Below are 22192 nucleotides of genomic sequence, written 5' to 3'. Positions count from 1 at the left end.
ACTTGTTGCACTAGGGGGGTGATTTTTCACACATTTATAGAGTGCTATAAAATGTAAGTGTAGACAAGCCCTAAGAAATAGATGGCTGGAAAGGAAAAGGCACTACAAGAATTTCCTGTGTGGCCAAGTCTTTGCATTAATCAGGGCAAGAGCGAATCACATTCTATGTCTGGAGGCAAGAGCCACATACCTGGACCGTTATCTTTTATCATCCCTCCATATATTTTCCAGTGTAAAACACAATTTTAAAACTGTTGTAAAAAAATAAAGCACATCACTACTCATTTAAAAAAGAGAGAGAAAAAACGAATCCAATATACTGAAAGAGCAAAATTGATGCCTTCACTGTGAAGCTCTGATTTATATGACACTCAGTGCACTTAAGGCAACTTCATGTGCGGAGTCTATCATACCTCTCGTGAGAGTAGGTGCAAAGTTTCCACCTTGCTTAACTAAAACCAAGCCTAGCAGACACAAAAATACCGAGGTCTTCCAGCTGGAGGGGAAGAACTCAAATAAAATGACAAATTTCATAATGAAACAGACGTTAATACGTACTGCACATCAGGACAGACAAACATTCTTAACTGAGGGGACGCAGTGTAGCCATGCCCGTGTCCTCAGACTAGAGCTGTACACACCTAAGCTCTGATTTACATTTAGAACAGATTTCTGGGAGGTAATCTATTTTTAAAGATTAAAATATATGAATGGCTCTTACTACCTATGTATGGAACTTAAACAGCCCTTATTTGCAATGGTTTTAAAAGATGGGGTTGGATGTAAGAGAGAGATGAAACCGACAGTTACTTAGTTATAGGACAGTGGTGTGACGAAGACCTGACATCAGCACCATATAGGAATTTTGTTTAATTTCAGAGGACCTTAAATCATTTAACTCATACTGAGGTTGGAATGCCACAGGCGGTCATTGTCCCCCAAATTTTCAAGGCTTGCCTGGGTATTTAGCTTTCCAATTTATTACCATCAACAGAAGTTACCCAGCCAAAATGAAATCTTTGAAAACAAAGCAAATTCAAGCTCAGGAACCACAATAAATGTCTTTACAGAATCAAATCCACCTAACAATGCGTACAATCAGGTGGTGATCATTTTTATCTTTGGTTAAGTGGATACCACCCCTCTGGTCCTATATGTTTTATATAAATGTCATGTTCTCTGTGTATATAAATCTCCCTACTGTAGCTCACGAAAGCTTATGCTCAGATAAATTTGTTAGTCTCTAAGGTGTCACAAGTACTCCTTTTCTTTTTGTACAGTATGTGTATCCCATTTTGAGAAACTTGGTATCCTCATCCTGCACTTAATCACTAAAAAATGATAAGCCCCAGACATTAGCTTAAATAGACTATGAAAAAAAGACAGAGTGGTATATATCATCTTTTCCAGTCCCATTAGTTATACTTTGTAATGAAAACATGTGGTAAGCCTAATGTAAAACAGCAGACAAAGGATTAACAAACAAGACCTAGCTCGATCCTCTCCAATGAAGTCTAATTTACTAAATTATTTCCGAGTCTCCCCATATTAAAAGCCACAGTCAGGTATTTCCTTCTTTTTTAAATCGCATTCTGCATATCCTTTCCACTTCAGGACAAATCAGAATCACTAATGCACCTCTGTCTTTTCTTCAATATACAAACAATTAAAAGCTAAGACATTTGCGACAGAGAACCCCTTTGAACAAATCAACATCACTCCTAGATTAGCCACAGGGCTTGCTACAGAGGGCTACTCTGTGGAACCTCTGGCCCCTGCGGGCCAAGAGAAAGGAAACGGAGGTCAAGTTTACACAACCAACTCCCATAGGCATAGTAGCAGCTTCACTCGAGCGCTGCAGTTGCGCTTCGGCAGCGTTTTAAATGTAGACCTGGCCCTATATCAAGTAATCAAACCTGAGCTGATGTAAGTATTTGGACCAATAAGAGATCCCAAACCTTTGAATTTTCAGGAGACCCTTCACAGATAAGAACACATTTTTTGACTGGCCTGAAGTCAGCCCAATAAGCTCTTGTTTTAACTGATGCTATTAACGGCAATGATTCAGGCAAGTGAGACTTCCCAAGATCTTGAAAGTATAACTGCGCTTTGGTGAATAAATTCTGAGTGCAGTCCCACGACCACATGACTCATCTAGGGTCTCTGCCTAAGAACACTTTCATCCAGGTCAGAGCAGAACTGAAGAGATAGGGGAAGTCAATGCTTAGAAAACCCCAGGAGCCTGTCAATGTCCAGTGGTGCTGCAAGAGCTCTGTAGTAAGTTACAACATGATATGTTGTTAAGTTCATCTGGTTATGTGTTTACACAAATCAAACTGGTCGTGTTTAGATTTTCACCATTATTTTTATTTTATTTTATCAGTGATCATTTAAAAAAAGACATTTCTACAACAATTATTTACTAACTGGCCCCAAGCTCCCAAGATACTGCTGACAACAGCTACATTGCAACTGGATTCAAAGCTAAACATACTGTTAAACAGTACCAGACAAACATGTGGAGACAAGAAATAGGGGCATCTAAAGTATGTGCTTCTCCCTGGTCTCACCTGCAGGGGTGAATAATGATCAGGCCTTAGGAAATCTTCAGAGGATGATCATATCCCAAACTGGAGAGAGAGATGAAGATTGTGGGAGACAGCCCAAGCATGAAGATAGTCCTTGAATAAAAGCATTTTTTTTATTTCATGTGTAGCGGTTTGAAGTAAACACAAAATGTTTAACCAAAAGGTATTATTCAGAAGACATACTGAGTTTAAGATTACAACTTCTTAAACTGAGTATGTCTTCTGAATAATACCTTTCGGTTCAACATTTTGCGTTTACTTATTTTTTGATATCCTGGGCACGTGTTTAGTGTTTTTGAAAGATGCTAATGAGCAGCCTGGAAACTGAAAGTTAACAGCAGGACAGTTAAGAGCACAGGCAGCAGCACTAACCCCAGCAATCTTTCCCATCCCTCAGAGTAACTGTCCATTAGGGGTGATAATTTAGTCTACAATCATTCACTTTATGGCTGAGATTATCACAAGGTTGCCAATTTGTACCAACTGCAATGGTGGTTTTCCTATAATCTTTTAGAAGTAGAGACCAAAACACTTATTTTATATAGATCACAATTTCTCAAACTTTATTAGCTCATGGACCATCTTCTTAAAAAAAAAATAAGTTGTGAAGTAAATGGATTTAACCTAAATTCAAATCCTACCAGTGACAAATCTGTCACAATTTGGGAAAGACTGCCAATGGTCCTTATTAATCTTCTTTGACAGTCTCTAAAAGTCTGATACTGTATAATGAGTTTCACGTAGCTTATCTTCCACCACAGTTGCAAAAGATTGCTATGCTATGCAGAAGACCAAGATTCTCAAGCTACGCTCTATTATGTTTTGTGATACACCCATTCTCCTGCTTTCCAGGCTAGCAATGATCAGTAGGATTATGTGGGCAACAAACTGGCCAAAAACAAACACTTTTCATTCCTGCCCTTTTGTGAAGCAAAAATAGGACCAGCTTCAAGAACACAGACCACGAATTCTGCTACAGAAGGGAAAAATATTTGAGGAGAAAGAGAAACAAAAGATAAGAGCAAAAAGTAATGAACAATGTCCGCGTGCAACAACAACTGAGGAAGAAAAACAGAGGCAGAAAAGAAGGGTTCAGACTACGTTTTCTATTGTCCACAGGGAATTATGTACCAAGGACAAAAGCATGCACTTGAGCTGAGAAATACCTTCATGACAAATAAGCATGAATTATGGGTTGTTTTTTATTTTAAGCTGAACACAAAAATTCTGTAGCTGTGAGGTACTGGTGACAGAAACAAGTAGAATTTCCCAGAGTGGTATTCTACACAGAAGCCCAACTGTTACAGAACATTAGCTGCCCCAGGCCAAAGGAAAACTGGATGAGCCAACTTCAATGTCTCCACTTCTCATTCAGCTTTGAAAGGCTACAAGAGACTATTTAAAATTGTAGGAAGAAAGGATGTGGGCTATGAAATAATTTATAAACACTGGAAATTTTCAGACTACCCTGACAAGACTGAAAGGATATCAAACCACATGAGCAAACTTACAGCTCACAAAAATCATTCCCCTGCCACCACAATCGTCAAGAGATTTTTTCGCTAAGCATTTTCTCAATACTAGCCCTACCCAATAGTAAAAAATACTATACCCAATAGTAAAAGAATACCATACACACCATTCCGTCACATAGTCCATCCTTGTTCTTTTGAAATGTCTAAAAGAGAATATGATTTTGTAACTAAAATACAGGACAGGGAACCAGAAAACCTGAATTCTACTCCCAGTGAGGCCAGACAGCTGCTGGGTGACTTTGAGGAGCACTTTATCTTTGTTTTCTTATTTGTAAAATAGGGATACTTTTACCTCATTATGTGTTGAGGCCTAATTCATGAATGTATGTACGTACCGTGCTCTGAGATCCTCGGACAGAAGACACAACAAACATAAAACATTTTTACTTCTAAAGAAAAAGCAGGGCTAATCCATGTAGCTGAGACTCTTTTCTTTGCTGATAGTAACTCCCTCTGTTGAGGGAGGGATTGGATCAAAACGAATTGGCTCCTTTTTGCCTCACTGTATGGGACTGCACTATAATGGTAGTAAGTAACAAAGCTTCTCTCTCTCTCTCATCTGGATTTCAGAGGACTGGATAGAATAAAAGAAAAAGGAAGAAAAATTATACCTTAGTTCAACAGAAAGAAGTGATAATCATGATAGAGGAACTACATTCAGGAATGGGAACTGAGGAGTGACTGAAATCAAAAAGGGCTGGAGAGCACCAGCAGCACCCTTAATTTCTCCCCAGATCCAAGCAGTGCAACAAGGGGCAAAGAACAGGAAGGGGACAGACATGTTTCTGCAAGCCCAGGGGATGAGTACCACCACAACGCCGCTGCTGAAGAGATCAGTAGGTAGGTGGAAGTGTGCAGGCTCTGAAGGAGATTTTTCAGAGGGAGCCTGAACACATCTGATGATGTTGCTCTGGGGACTGCCACTCTCACTTGCTAAGAAAAGCCCCTTGGCAGAGGACCAGAAAAACATCACTGGATTTTTATTTTTAAGACTAATCAGTTAAAAAATTCAAGTTGACAGTATCCCTTTAAACTACACATGAACTATGGTTCATAAGTGTGAATTATTCTAGAGGTTCCTTCTATTATTCAGTCCTATAATTTACTCCTTTTTTCACTTTACTCTTAGATCTTTTGTTGCCTGGCTAGAAAGAGTAATTCAACTAGATGTGTAAGAGAGCTGGGAAAGGCATTTTACAAGGACAGCAAATTTATAGTTTTTTATTCAGTGTGCCACACCCTTTTCCAAACCCATTACGGAATATATATTGCAGCAGCAGGCCAGTGTATTTGGGGATATATCATTACGGAGGAAGGCCAAGAGGAAGGGATTGTCATTCTCTGATGATGCTTTTTCTGGAAACAGAATCTATACAACCAGCTGCTACAAGCTGGGCTATTATTATGTTGACATCGTATATAGAAATATAGCTATTTTGTAAATGTAAAAATTATTGCAAGAAGCAGACTGTAGGGCTGAGTCTTTTTCTGTAACAGCAAGAACGGATTAAGAGAAATACTGTCTGAAACCCAATGCGGAGAAATAAGAATAAGATGGATAGCCTTTTGGTATACTGTGGGAGTACCTCAAATCATAAGCAGCATAGATCGAGTCTATGCAGAGTTTAATAAATGACAGATTTAGTCCCCACCAATCCTGCGATTCACAATGTATGAAGAGACTGCTGTTCCCACAGACCCTCCAGGGACCTGAATGGAACTCCACATGGGCAAACTACAATGCCTGCATGTTATATAATGCAGGACTAGGGGTCCAAGTAAGCGTTTTTATAATATTATTTACATATATTTTTTAAATTAGGTAAAAAAATTACACTTTTGAGCTCTGTATCAGATTAACTTTAGCAACTAAATGCACTTCCATATTTATAATAAATATGTAACAAAGGTGGTTTCTCCAAACAGCACCTGAACATGCAGATTAAATTTAAAAGGCTAAATATGTAAAAGTTTAAATATGTTACTCCAGTGCAGCACTCATTTATAATGAGAGAAGGGTTTGAAAGGATAATGTACTGCAGAACTCTTGCATTCTTTGGGATTGCGGGGAGGAGGAACCACTTCTGTGAGTAAAAAAAAAAATTCTCAACTCTTCTGCTATAAAACCTTTCCCTAAATTTATTTTTCTTATTACCAAGTTTTTTCAGGAATGATAGACAATCCCATAAATGAGGTGCAACAATAAATAAAAGGGTGAGAAAATACATCATGTATATGAAAAGAATGACGATTTTATCACCAGCCATTTTCTCAAGGGAATATATTTATATGAAGGCATAATTCGTGTAGTTTGAAAAATTGAACTTTATGTCTAAGAAGCAATTAGCTTGATAGGTGCTACATTCAAAAACATTACTGAATATTTTTAAACCCTTGACATTTAAAAAGTTAATATTTTTAAGGCATCTGAACTATTCTAAACTCAACCCATATTGTGGTATATTCTAACAGTACTTCCTCCATTCATGTGCCACAAATTTTACTTTGCCCTAAAGCTAGGAGAAGTGGTAAGGCAGTTCAGAGAGGAGACTGAGGTCTTGGAAACCTATCAAATTGTACTTACAAATCCTAAATAAAACTGAATCCCATATTATTGGATAATACTTCACTTTAATTATTTTGATTCTAATGAATGGTACAGTAATTGGCATAATAATGTAATTTTTATGTAGGTTATATTAAAATTTACTTAAACATGCATATTTATTTGTACACAAGCTCCATTATGACCTCTCAGCCTCCTTTGTCCACAGAGTCACTACTTTCTCCGCATCACTGAAAGTAATCAAAATTTGTTACTGGAAGATGAAGGCTATAACAGCTGAACCATTCATGTTTGGGTCATGAAGTTTCAATTTATAAACTAAAAACTTTCAATAGCTATTTTTTCAGTCATCACACTAAAAATTCATTCTTTATTCACAAAATCAGTATTTTCTCACACGGAGTGTTGTCATCTCTCTAGGTAATTTGTTCACGCAGCTATAGCCCTAATATACAAATGCATTCTTTACCTTCTATTATACCATATTCTCATAAAAACAGTCACGTCATCTAAAGTGATAATCTGCAGTTATCTGCATGAATCTAAACCTTTACTGCAACAAGAATTTAAAATATCCAGCTAGTAAGATAATGATGTGCTATTCCTCTGAATTCTGACTGGGTTTTTTGATACTTTGCTTACCTAAGTTATTATTATGACACATATATCCAGTGCCAGCAAGAAAAAGTTCACTGTACTACACTTCTCTTCACTAACATTTCTTACACACCTTTCATACTTTTTGTACATTCGGCTTCAAAACCCTATGTCCGTGTTTAAAAAAAATAAGGCATTAATTGTGCAGTTAGATCCACCAGTAACTGCTTCTCCTGCAACAAAATTTGTTGGCCTATTTTGCTAAATATAAATAGGCTGCTCCTAGCTCTCAGTTTTACCTAATGCAATATTGTAGGTATCCTTCTCAAGAGGAATCAATAGTTCACAAATCAAAAATGGCCAACAGGCCAAAATAATTTTTAATCATTTGGTATCAGCTTCTGGGCAACAACTTCTTGGACATGCAATGAAATGCTTCCTCTCATACTCCTTTAGTAACTATGATGAAGTGAGCTGTAGCTCACGAAAGCTTATGCTCAAATAAATTTGTTAGTCTCTAAGGTGCCACAAGTCCTCCTTTTCTTTTTATGGGGCAAAAATCTCTTCTACTACTTTGCGCACAAACAGCAACTGTGTGAAAGAAAGCAGAAGCTCTTTGCGTGGTTTCCCTCTCTCCCAAGACCGTGCAAAGCTTGCATGAAAATGCACTAGAGGCTCCACTAAGCCAAGCATAGCAGGAACCAGAAAGCAGTAGTTTAACATAGCAAGTTCCCCTGAAAGGGGAACAAAGTCGCAAGCAGAAAGGCTGCAGTAGTTAAAGCTATCCACAAACTTTACTCTCACACAATCTCTTGGGGCTCGTCTACAGTATAAAACTGTATGTTTTAACTTGATTACAAATAATCAAGTCAGCTGACAATGTTGACCATAGCTTACCAATTAGTGTAGACCTGTTGGTTCAATCACAGTTCACTGATGTTATTCTAAAACACAATTTGTTCCGGAGTAAATTGATGGTCATCAGCATGTCAGCTAACTCAATTTTTTCTTAATTGTGTTCACATTCAACAACACTCTAATCTAGGCAGCCTTTAACCTCAGTAGGAGTGCCGGCTCAACATCCTTTCTCAGGTCTTGACAAACTAACAGGTCTGGCCTCATCCGTATCCATTAAGAATACTGCTGGAAAAATCATTTCCCTAGCCTGTCACCTTCATCACCTCACTCCTTTCTTTGTATCCCTCCACTGGCTCCCCTTCTTTATTATAGCATCAAACATAAACTGCTTGTCTTTACTTTCAAGGCCCCTCATAGCCTATTCTCTCTCTACCTACCATCTCTCATTTGTTAGTGAAATTTCGATTCCTGACTCCAATCAGCACATGATGCCAACCTCCATCATCCACTTAATAAATTTTCAAACATACATCACTTCTGGTTTTGAAACAATTTCAGAACGGCCTAGTTTTAAGGGTTTTTAAGGGTTCAAAAACCAGAGAAGCAGATTTAAGGATTCAAAAATCAGACAACAAGCAGATTCATGTAGTTCATGGTTAGGACAGTTATATTTCCAACAACATTTCAACAAGACAAACAAAACAGGAATATAATATGCTGGGATTAAGTTGTGTCAGTCTACAAAATATAGTTACATATGTTAGATTGAAAGAGATTTTAAATATCTGCACTGAGATTAACTTCATCAGAGTTAATTATTTTATTTTAGAGTATAGTCTGTTTCTCCAAAGATGGTTCATTATACCAGTTGGTGTAGCTGACATCTAGAGCAGTGTTTGCCCAAGCTCCCTAGTAAATAACCTGGGATTAGATATCAATCTGCTTACTTCAACAGCATTTATTTTATTGTTGGCTGAGCAAAACGAGGCCCAACATCCTGGTCAATGGCATGTCTCTGTTTAACTATCTGAATCTCGATAACTTTCGAAGACCACAGCCAATCAATTCCAAAGTTTCAGGAAACATTCTAGCCCTCAGTGGAAAGAACCCTTCTGATTGTCATCAACATAAACCAGCAAAGCCTAACTTCTGCACAGGGCCCACTTGGTGCTGCAGGCAGAGGAGCATGGCTGTATCAGAGATAACTGAGCCAAGCATCAACGACTCATTCCTGTTACTTTTCACACTTCGTATTTCAGTCAGCAGCTGAAATGAGTCAAGCAAACAAAACTGCAGATCAGGACTGAGGTGCTTTCACAGAGTTGGAAGCAGTGTGGGTTTCAGGACTGGAAGAGTGGGGGCTGCTTCAGATCAGGAGCTATATTGGCTGAAGAGGTGGGAGGCTCGAGATCTGAATTATGGTTACCTCCACACTATGCCTGGCTCAGGCTAGATCATTTACCTTTTCCCAGCTAAAACTATTATAGTTCATCTAAAAACAGTGCCCATTTGGTGCTGCAAGCAGTAATTCTTTTGGCTGCAACACCAAAAGGACACTGATCAAGGGCAAGCTGTTGATATTAAATTGGATTTAAGAAAAACAACTTCAACAACAATATTTTGATTTAGTGGCATTATCCTGTATAATTGCTACAGATTCAGGGATAGAAACTGCATTCCTGCCACCACCTGCCAGCTTAGCCTACATACGCAATGGAGTGACCCTCTAGTCACATAATTTTAAATACATGTTTTCAGAACAGGAGTAATAATCTGGTATTTTAAGAATACACATAATTATCATATTTCCAAGAGATCTCATATGAAAGCTATTTCAAATCCAGAACATTTCTAAAATTGGAATAAAGAGGGAATACGCCACATCCAGTCTGCAGAAGAGCGTCACTCCAGCTACTCCCTTACTTCCCCCGAAAGAAAAAATTCTAATTTTTCACATCTATTAGTTGGGCACACCAGGCCTTCCAAAGCCAACAAAAATACAGGAATGTACAAAACAGTCTCACTTATAGACAATACTGAGAGGGTTTTCTTCCAGGGAGTTCTCAAGGCCAACAATATAATAGTAAGGTCAGAGGGGTAGCCGTGTTAGTCTGTATCTACAAAAATAACAAGGAGTCCGGTGGCACCTTAAAGACTAACAGATTTATTTGGGAATAAGCTTTCCTGAGAAAAACCCCACCTCTTCAGATGCATGAAGTCATCTGAAGTGGACTCACTAGAACAGCAAACTCCAGACGGCAAAGGAAGCAGCATCCAGAAGAGGGACTCCTATATTAGGAAGAGGTAGTAAAATGTGGCCCAACCAAGGCCACTCCTCCACAGCACTGCCTTGGACGCAGAACTGTGTTGGGGACCCACCCCCCAACATTATGGGAGCACTATGACCCTGCTGGTGCCTCCTTTCTCCCCTGCTATATAGCTCTGGGGGGAGAACTGCAGAGGAGGCAGCCAGAGACTCCAGCTGGTAAGTCCAGAAGTAGTGAAACTAAAAGTACTTCAGATATTTAGAGAGCATTCTACAGTTTTGACTAGACTCTTCCTGCCCTGTGTGACTAGCAGCTTGGTCCAACCCTTCCCCCTTCCTCAGTCTCTACATCTCATCTTCACTCCAAACCTACCCTTTTTTACCTTCTTCTCCCTGGTCCTGTCCCCCTCATCCAACCTTCTCTTACTTTTTCTTTCCATTTAGCTTATCCTCTGCTAACCAACCCCCACCTCACAATATCTTGGCACTAACATGATGTTTGTCACCATCACATTGTTCTCTCTAGTTGTTTGTTTTACCCCTTCATCCGTCTTGTCTATTTAGACCCTAAGCTCTTCCAGAGAAGACCATATAGTATTTGTTTATACAGTGTGTAGCACAATGTGTTGGCCTTTAGGCACTACCATAAAAAACAGGATTACCAACAGTGTTCCAAGCGTTCTGAAGACAAGAAAACAGTTTAATTGTGAATAAGTCATAAAAGCATTTGACGGGTCAGAGAAAGCCCAGTTTACAGGCCCCACTGAAAGTCTTCATAGCCCAGTTCAAGACCAGACATCAACATCCAGTCAGTCAATTAAAAGTTGATGTCTTAAAAGTAAAATAACTTAAGAAACATCACTAATTGCTTCTAATCCAATATTCCAGTGATTGTTTATATTATCTACACATGGCCTGAAGGTTGCCTTCTCTTATGGTTAAGTTAAGCTGTTATTTGCCTTTGGAATCAGCGTACACTTGACACAAAATGCTTCCCCCTACAAAACAAAAAAACCCACAAACCTTTAGAACCAAGATTAACACAGAACCGGTTATAATGTGGCTCTACAAAACACCAAGGATATCCACAAGGCACAACGAATAATGAAAAAATTGGTCTATAGATCTGAAATGCTATTAAATTGCTCTCCAGATGCAAGTTACCGCTTGAGAAAAATAACTTTGGCTGACTACTTATCTCCATCAGCAAAGTTAATTTATTCAGTTTAAACTTTTATGAATGAGGTTTTTTTTCCTATCATCTGGAAAACTGCTCAAGTTTCTATAATCTGGAAAACTGCTCAAGGGGTAACACACTGGTTTTATTATGCCAACAAACATAGTACAAAAGAGATTTCTCCAGACAGAGGTAGATTTTCAGTGCGATGCATCACATTTTATCCATCCAACTCACATTATTGCTAATGAGAGTTCAATGTCTAATTTTTTTAATGAAAATTTTATACCCAGAGTCTCACTCCATTTCTCTCTCGTGGAATATTCTATCAGTAAACAAAACAAGCTAAACTGTATTATTTGTTAGGTTTGAAATTCAGAGTTTGACAGCAGGTAGAGATATTGAGGGCCAGTAATAGTGGAGAAAGGATGTGCAGGAAGTTAAGAGAATTAATGATGGTAGGAGGTATGATTACAAGGTTAAAAGAACCAAGAGAGATTACTGAAAATTCACCATGAGAAAGATTTAAGATTAGCCTTAAAGCTCAAAAGACAGAGTTGCAAAACAATAAAGTTGAAGTTTGATTCAGTGTACACTATTAGAACTTCAAAATTCAGTATAGCTCTCTTTGTTCTAATATTCTCCTCCCTAGTTGCACACAAGTAAGGAAATTCTATTAGTTTATTAATTATATATTTCTTATGATGTGGTTGGAATATTTCTGTTAAACCCAGGCTAATAAAACTTCAGTGTATTTATTTCTTGTGCCCATTCTACTCTTTGCTTCTGTAAATATTTATTTACCATTTCTTTCCAATATTTGCAAGGGAATAAGCCAACAACGTCTCTACCCATATTTTTATTTGAAATCTTCAATAAAATATTTGATCACAATAAATAAGCATGCAGACAGTGCCTCTTATATTAGATTTTCAACTACCACTAAGCATCAATATGATACATTTCAAAAACAGAAAGTTCCCATTATTCTTTTCACATAAACCTCTTAAGAGGAGTATTTTATGATGAGTTTCAGTACATCACAAGTGACAATCACTTATTTCAGTTCCTTGTAACAAGTCTGTGTAAACTAAAACTTCAGGTGTTTGTTTTAACTGCTATTTTAACAAAACCTGATGTCTGCACAGAACTTGTATGGTATATTGGCAGATTACACCTCTTAAATGAGTGCAGCAGAACCCTGTAACTAATATTTTTGCTAGCCAAATCCCATTTATCTATGATCTTTTCTGTAGTTTTCTGAGAAAACCAGGGAGGTAAGAGAAGACTAGCTCTCCTCCTTCCTCCCCTCCCCCACCCAGGCAAAATTTCTCTAGTATTGTATAGCTTAAACAAAATAAAATGAAAAATAGAAGATTTCGTCTATGAGCAGAAGTAACATTCTCACTTTCAAGGTTCAAGTTCAGAATGAGTCTAGTCTGAATATGAAGTCTAATATCCACTCCTAATGGAAATGGCACCTTTCCTATCACATTACTTAATATTTTTGGTAGTTTGGTTGTATCAATTGCTGGCAAAGTAGTGCATCAGAAAAATTTAACTCTTGGACAACTTTTAATCAAAAGGTTTAAAACATTAAGAACTAGACTAAAACACTGATCGCACAGTGTAAGGTCAATAAGAGCGAAGAAGAGGATCCTATATTGGGTGCAAACTTAAGTTTATCAAACAAACCACTAGGGGATGGGAAGTTTATTTTGAGCTTCTTACACAAGCCTTTAATGAATGAGGGTGTCATTTGGCACCTAAAACGTCACATGGTAGTTGCTAACAAGACATCCCTGAACAGGTGATGAGGTTTCCTAGGAAGCAATAAAAAATTAGGCTCAAGTTTCAGGTGTGTACATTGGTAGAAGACGGTCTGTGAGACACACTGTGGGCTGATGCCATATGAACAGGCCTGTTAATTCTATGGCCTGTGTATACTGGAATGACATCCAGCGAAGTTGACACCTTATCTTATCATGGACATGCTACATAGAGCACTTTCAAGGAAGAAGGAAAAAACTAAATACTAATCATGGACAAACATTGTTAAACACATTACATCAACTGTTTAACTGAGAAGAATAGTGTTCTACTCAATCTGACTGACTGCGAATTTTAGTTTATTAGTATTTACTTCAGTATTTATTTAGTGGCTAATGCAATATCAAAAAGCATAGCTTTTAGGCCAGAAGAAATCCAGCCAGATATAATTTCATAGGACTACTCAATTAATACATTGTATCTTCTCTGTTCTACTCAAATATTTTAAAATATACTGTGTAAAAATTGCCATTTAACTGCTCTAGCCTCAAATATGAAAAAACTGCATTTCTAACACTAACAAATCTTTTTTAAAGTCACACACTTGGAATCATTTGAATCATTTATTGTTCCTGTTGTAAATTGCTAAATAATTTGATTGTCTTTGCTTTGTTTATAATCTTAGCATTATTCAGTTGCACAGGACACCTTAATTCTGGTATTTTCTAACTTCTGAGTGCTTGACTTTGCAATCTTTATCCTGTTTTTAATGAAGGTTTTCAGGTGTAGTTTCCTAGGTTTTTAAACTATCAAACTGAAACCAGATAATCCCACATGCTGGAATTTGTGGAGACCCAGATGGTTCATCAGATGGGTTAGAACCTTTAGAGAGCAGTTATGCTAGTGGAGTAATTGATAGCCAAAGTACTCATCTCCACCTTAACATCATTTAGATCAATGGTTAAAGACTAGAGGTCTCAGAATAGAGCTTTGAGTAACTAATCTTTTTGCTTGCTTTCCCCACTTCCCAAGCCATCCAAGACAAGGGATATCTTTAAAATATGGGTTTAACCAGGCCCTGATTTTGTTTGAAGAATCTAATCAAGGTACTCAGTTCACAGAGATGAGTCACAAGTGTATTACTTAAAGTATATTGCCTGACTGACAATTATTAGGCATATTTGGACATTTTAATGCTACATAGTTTTGAGGTGTCACGGTCTCAGCATTTAGCCAACATAATCCTGGTTCTTGCATTCATCTTGGTTCACTGACTGAAATCTGAGACTTGCTGTCAGGTGGCGGGCAAGTTAAAATAAGATAACCATGACGTAGTCTCTACCAGTGAGCAATGATTTAAAAAACAGAAGACAACCAGCAGACATTATTTGAAAACAAAATCCACTGCTATCTGTGATCACATGTCTAATCACTAGAACACCACAAGATCACATGGCTCATCACTAGAACACAGTTTAATCCCTAACACTACACTACAAAGGGAGATGAGAGGTCCAGTCTCACAGTGGAATTTTAGGAGTATTATTCCAACCCAATAACTCATAGGACAAGATACAGTTTTGTTCCTATCCAATCACTTTATAGGCTATTAATAGTGAAAGCATCCTGACCATATATTTGGAAGTTAAGATTAGAGAGATATTTCAAATGAAGAGTAAGTTATACAAAAACTTTTTTTTTTTAATTTAATGTGAGCTAGCATGTACATAGCTATTTCCTCTTGGGACTTGGCTACACTTGCGAGTTACAGTGCAATTAAAGAGCCCCGGGCGCACTAGCTCACTACCCGTCCACACTGGCAAGGCATGTAGAGGGCTCTGACTCCACGGCTACAGCGCTGCTGGTACTCCACCTCGGCGAGTGGAATAACATTTGCTGCGCCCCCGCTGGACCGCCGCCAGTGTGGACGAGGTGTTGCATTACTGCTCTCTGATCAGCCTCTGGAAACGGCCCATAATCCCCTTTAGTCAAATGGCCACTCTTGTCATTGTTTTTGAATTACTGTAGGAATGCGGATATGCCCTTTGGAAGCCTCATTTCTGACATCCGGCTGCTTATCTGCTCCGAGACAAAGCAACCATTAGTTGGAAAGCTGCATGAGAGAGAGAGGCGGGGGGGGGGGGGTCTGCTGCTGAACTTACAAGACAGCATGCTGACATGCTGTCAGCCCCCCCAAAAACTCACTCTCTTCCCCCCCCCACATACACACAACACACTCCCTGTCACACTCCACCCATTTGAAAAACATGCTGCAGTCACTTGCATGCTGGGATAGCTGCCCATAATGCAATGCTCCCAATGCCGCTGCAAGTGCTGCAAATGTGGCCACGCCAGTTCACTTGAAGCTGTCAGGGTAGACAGACTGCAGCTCTTTCCCTACTGCGCTCTACGAAGGCTGGTTTAACTCAAAGTGCTCTACATCTGCAAGTGTAGCCATGCCCTTAAACACTGAACAATTTGCATAAGAAATGTCCAACTATATCATAACAGTGAATAAAATAGTCCATGCTTTCATCATCTGTTTCAGTGCTGGGAAAGAAAAAAAGACAAAAAACTGATTTATAACAGGCCAAAAAATACCCATATTCATGGAATAAACAGCTATATCTTGGAGTAAATCTTGAGATCGATGCAAAAGAAACATCTGTCATATTTTACAGGGTTAATAAACCTTTTGCATTAAATATTTCCCATATATGTATTACCACGCAGACAGACAAAAGCATAGGTCCTCTAGTTGGTGGGGAAGGAGAGCTAATAATTGAGGACATCAAGAAGGCTGGATTGTTTAATGACCATTTTGCTTCAGTCTTCACCGAAAATGTTAATGCTTACAGATAATCAACACAATATTAACAACAAGGGGGAAGGAATGCAAGCCAAAATAGAGAAAGAAAAGGTTAAAGAATATTTAGGTATGTTAGATGAATTAACATTGGCAGGACCTGATATAACTCCTCTTAAGGTACTTTAGGAACTGGCTGAAGCAATCTCAGAACCATTTGCAATGATCTTGAAGTACATTATAAGAAAAGTTAGAGGAGGACAAGAGAATAGTATCCATTGTTAAAAAGGGGAAAAGAGGACCTGGGAAGTTTTAGACCAGTCAACGTAATTTTGATACCTGAAGAGATACTGGAACAAGTTACTGATCAACCAACCTAGGGGATAACAGAGTTATAAGGAATAGCCATCATGAATCAGTCAAAACCAAATAAGGCCAAATCACCCGAATTTCCTTCTTTGACATAGTTACTGACTTAGTGGATAGGGAGGAATCAGTAGATGTGATATAACTTGATTTATACTTTTGACAGTTCAACAAGACATTCTGATAAGCCAATTAGGGAAATGCGATCTAGATGAAATTACTATAAAGTGAGTGTACAACTGATTGAAAGACTGTACTCAGAATAGTTATCAATGGCTTGCTGTCAAACTGGGAATGCGCGTCATACAGCAGTCATCCTGAGTCCAGGACTACTCAGTGTTTCCATTAATGACTTGGTAAATGGAGTGAAGAGTATGCTTACAAAATCTGCAGAGGACAACAAACTGGGAGGGGGGTTGCAAGCACTTTGGTGGACAGGATAAGAACTCAAAATGACATTGACAGATTAGAGAATTGGTCTGAAATCAACAAAAATTCAATAAAAACAAGTGCAAAGTACAGTAAAAGCTGTTTTATCCAGCACATTGGGGGTGCTGATAAGTGAAAAATGCCAGTTAACAAAGAGGGAGGGAATTTGGGTGCAGGGGGATTTGAGGTTGGGGCACAGGCTCTGGAAGGGAGTTTGGGTGCAGAAGGGGGCTAAGAGCAGGGGGTTGGGGTATGGGAGGGGGTTCGGGGTGCCAGATCCGGGCGGGGGGGGGCACTCAAGTGGCGACCTGTCCCGGCTGCTCCTAGGCAGAGGCGTGGCAGGCGGCTCTGCACACTGCTCCCACCCCGCCCCGAGCACTGGCTCCACAGCTCCCATTGCCCAAAAAACATGGCCAATGGGAGCTACAGGGGTGGCACTTGTGGACAGAGGTGGCACGCAGAGCTGCCTAGCTGCGCCTCCACCCAGGATCAGCAAGGATAGGTCACCGCTTGCGGGGAGCGACGCAGAGCCAGGTAGGGAACCTGCTAGCCCCATGCCAACCGGACTATAAACCGGACTTTCTATGAAGATTAGAAATGCTGATTTATAGAGCTTTCCGGTTGGTACAGGGCCAGATAACACAGCTTTTTACTGTACTTCTCTTAGGAAGGAAAAACCAAAAACACAACTATAAAATAGCGAGTAACTGGCTAGGAGATAATACTGCTGAAAAGGATCTGGGGGCTACAGTGGATCACAGATTGAACACAATTCCAATCAACAATATGATGCCGTTGCAAGAAAAAGGCTAACATTCTGGGGTGTATTAATAGGACTCTCATATGTAAGTCATGGGTGGTAATTGTCCCACTCTAGTGGGCACTTGTGAGGCCTCAGCTGGAATACTGTGTTCAGTTCTGAGCACCACACATTAAGAAGTGGACAAACTGGAGAGTCCAGAGGAGAACAACGAAAGTGATAAAGGTTTAGAAATCCTGACCGATGAGAAAAAGTTAGAAAAACTGGGCATGCCTAGTCTTGAGAAAAGGAGGCTGTGATAACCGTCTTCCATTATGTTAAGGGCTGTTATAAAGTGGACTTTGATCAATTGTTCCCCGTGTCCACTGAAGATCGGACAAGAAGTAATGGGCTTAATCTGCAGCAACGGAGATTTACGTTAGCTATTAGGAAAAACTTTCTAAATATAAGGGTAGTTAAGCTAAGCCTTCATGATTGGAATTTTTTAAGAACAAGTTGGATAAATACCCTCAGGGATGGTCTAGGTTTACCTGGTCCTGCCTTGGCACAAGGGGCCAAATTTGATGAACTGAGATCCCTTCCGCCCCTACATTTCAAGGATTATCTTTTAAAAAAATTAGATGTATGTACTGTGTATAAGATCAGCAAAATTGAAGATATTATAAATATATAATTAGGAATGACAAGCAGCAAGATCTCAGCTTAAAGTTCTGGCTAATCTTATTCTTTTCCCTCCGGCATTCAGTATTTTATTAATTTCTCTCTCAAATCACTTCAACACTGAAAAATAAAACATTTTTCTGAACATCCATATTAATGCACAAGATGGTAGCGTGGTGGGTTTTTTTGGTGGGGGGGTTACACAATATTTTTATATATGGAGCACATTTTGTTTCTGGATATTTTTCTGTATTATGTATGAGTCTTTACAAATACAGTTAAGTAATCTTATTTGATTTACAATCTTTTAAGACACTTAAATTGTCAGTAGAATTCTGGAGTAACCAGAAGTATGGGTACCTTTAAAAACAAAGAAAGCCCCACCTTGTCATGAGAACTCTACGGGGTCAAGCTCCCACGTGAGTCTAGGATTTTGACTCTTTCGAAAATAAGACGGTATGCCTCTCCATTCCGTTTCCCCAAGCCAATCTCAGGCTGCCAACTGAATGTAGATGTACCTCATTGTCACTTGACAGCTATTGCTCTCTCTTGATTAAGCAACATTGATATTATCTGACCAGAATCGTGGCCAACTGTCCCCAGCCAGAAAAAGTGAGCTGTAAAGCTGTATTAAAAATGGCATGCTCATCACAATTAGGATGGATGTATACTCACACATACATACATCCTCTAAGGAAAACAGTAAATATATAAATATAGATAGATATAATTACCTCTGCAACTTTTGGAGGCACTCCATCACCAAGCACTTCCCTAATGAAGCACTGCTGGCTCATGTAACATGAGAGTCCACAAGTTCTCTTGAAAGCATCTCTCAGACGCTTTAGTTCTACATCTGTAACTGTATTAAGAAAAAGAAATTATAATCAAGGGAGATGTGCAGGAAGATTTAGCAGCTTTAACTGCACTATCAAGAAGTCCTTTCACAGAGAAATAAAAATTTCTAAAACATATCCTCTTGTCTTGCAATAAAAATACCTAGATAAATTAAAGAAATTGTGTATTTAATTTATTAGCTCTCATTAGACATCTGGAAAAATATTCCAGAAAAGGAGTGAAAAGTCACATAGAACAAAAAATTTAACATCAATTGAATATTCTCTGTATAATATATATAAATCTGGACTGAGTATAAGCCAAACGCATGATCTGTAACTGATAGTTGCCAACATGTAGTTAAGAGTTGAACTAGCCAAGCTCCTTCATGTAAGCAGTTTTCATTTACCAAATAAAAAGATCTGCTTTTGTGCTATATAAAAAAGTTTCCGCAAATCACCACCTACAGAATCATAATACAAAAAGAATTAATAGAAAACAGATCTAACTATATTATGGTTAAGTTTTGGCAGGAGTGGAAAAATCATTTTTTAAGTTTTTCTTCCACAGTCACAGCTACAAGCTGATTTCTCTACTGAAGCGTATTTGCACCAACCTACGACATATGACAAAAGGATTGATGGGTTCCCCTTTTACATGCACACAGGCTTCCTCTTGCCTGAAGAACTAGTCTTTGATTTTAATATTTTACACTTCCAGCATCTTTCTAATGAAGTTCTTCAAGGTCCTAATTCAGCAAGGCACTTAAGCTTGTGCTTAACTCATGTGCTTGAGTGCCTCGTTTGAATGGAAGCCAAAATGCTCTGACAAAATGAAGTCTCAGAACCCTGTGAGATTCCATTTGATATCCATTTTATAAAGATAACGTTCGGCACATTTCTGTTCCTTGGTCAAAATGCAGTGTAGCTGTAGCCCTGTTAGTCCCAGAATATGGGAGACACAAGGCAGGTGAAATAACAACTTTTATTGGACCAACCTCTGTTGAAAGCCTCTCTCTCTCTCTCACCAACAGCAGGTGATCTAATAAAAGATCTCACCCACCTTGACTCTCTAAAATAGGTCAATGACAGAACTAGGAACAGAGCCATGGAGTTTTGATTCCTGTTGCCTACTACAACACCACTCTCGCCCTTAAGACAATCTGAGCAGCATTACCCCTACTTCAATCCTGCATTTAAGTAGTGTGTTAACAGACTTTTCCTGCTGACTTAACGTAAAAAAAAAAAAAGATGGCGGGGGGGTTTTTAGAAAATAAAGTCCTCTGTTTCTGTCAATGAACAAGTAAAACTGTCCCATACCTAAACTTGATAATTAGGAGTATCTAAAACCATTCCCTTGCCAATGCAGGAATAGTGTCTAGCAGATTTTCGAAAGCACATTTATTATAAGCTATTATCAAAACCCTTTGAATCTCTCCTCACCCAAGTATGTGTTCTAATCACTCTCCATTTATATCCTAAGAGAAAAGGAATAAAACATTAACTGGAATTCCCATCCCTAGGCTGTGTCAGACTGAGACAGGTTTGTGACCCTATTCTGCCATTAGAAGACTATATGACCCAGATCACGCATCAGTGACATTGTGCTGCAGAACAGAACCATTTTTCACACTGAAGCCAGAACACAAAGCAAGCAACATTGGATGCAAAACTAACATTACCACTAGGGCATTTTTCATCGTCTTCATAAGATTACTCAAACCATCTCCCCTCTTGAAGGTCTATAAATCAGCAGCTAAACAATAACGAACATGCCTGAATGGTTATTGGGGTTTAGGGCTTTGAGTGTTAGAAGCATACAGCACACCACAGATTTCATTTCCAACCAGCATCCTTGAAGATTACAACTTGTCCCTTAACTCACTGAAGATTCATTGTCACTGTTTTGTCAAAATATTTCTCACCTATTTTGAAATTGGTTCACATTTAAATTAAAAATCTACCTTTCACTAATAACTATGTTCACAAGAAACCCCCATATTTATTTTCATATATATTATTGGTTAAAGACAATGATACTGAAATTTTCATATGCTTTTTTAAACTAAAAACAAGGTTTTAAAGGTTATGAGAAATGGGGTGATAAAGAAAGAAAAGAAGCTTTTTTGACAGCATTAATGCTGTCATGAAGAGATAGTTTTGATTTAAGGATTTTACTTGAGCTATTGCCACTGCATATCATACTGATAAAACAAGAACTGACATATAATTAGGTGATCTACTGGCAACGGCATTGTTATCTGGAGCATAAAGTAACATTTAAATTTCATACTCCCATATTAGTTTCTGTCTATATAGTCATTCCCAATTTTTATTTCTTGAGAGAAAGTAGGATTCTATGTAAAGTTTTGCTAAAACACCACAGTCTCGTTAGAAAATTCTCTCTGTGAAAATTCTCTCCTCAGCATTTATCTGGGTACAGGAAACAGCCCAAGGAATAACCTCCATAGCTGTAGGTTGCCCCCAACCTCTCCTGAAGAGTGGGGGACAGGACACAAGGCTAGAGATTCTGCCCACCTGATCCTGTATCTCACCATAGCCTTCAAATATGTAAGGAATTCACGTAGCCAGGCTCCATACAACACTTGTCTGACTAAGTATTTTTGTAGGAGTAAACCAAGATAAACCAAGATACCTAACTCTTGGACAAAAGCTAAGTGTGATGAGAACATTGGATGTCCTTCAAGATTTAAGTTCAGGACCTTCATGGTATTATTCTCTGAAATGCTTCCAGTTCCACATGTAGGGCTAGAAAGACAGGCAGAACTACCAGGTCTAAATGCATAGAAGAGACATTGGTGAGGGGAGGACAGATTTATGCTTATTAAGAATGGGGAACCTTCTGGGGAAGGAGAAGCCTACAGAGGAAACATAAGCTCCACCTTAACCAAAATGGAACCAGACTGTTGGCATGTAAAATTAAGAAGGCGGTAGAGGATTTTTTTAAACTAAGGACT

General features: G+C 38.6%; 1 protein-coding gene across 3 annotated transcripts in view; it reads right to left on the bottom strand.

The window, feature by feature from the left end:
* Positions 1-22192, bottom strand: part of USP32 (ubiquitin specific peptidase 32) — a 150894-nt gene that overhangs the window by 100690 nt on the left and 28012 nt on the right. For all 3 annotated transcript variants that reach the window (XM_077836362.1, XM_077836363.1, XM_077836364.1), the window contains exon 2: positions 19113-19240. In XM_077836362.1, coding sequence (XP_077692488.1) covers positions 19113-19240 — 128 coding nt within the window. The remainder of the gene's footprint in view (positions 1-19112; positions 19241-22192) is intronic.

Source organism: Eretmochelys imbricata, chromosome 17 (genome assembly GCF_965152235.1).
Source record: "Eretmochelys imbricata isolate rEreImb1 chromosome 17, rEreImb1.hap1, whole genome shotgun sequence".
NCBI lineage: Eukaryota > Metazoa > Chordata > Testudines > Cheloniidae > Eretmochelys > Eretmochelys imbricata.
Note: the sequence above shows the minus strand (reverse complement) of the source record. Positions and strands in the feature narration are given on the sequence as shown.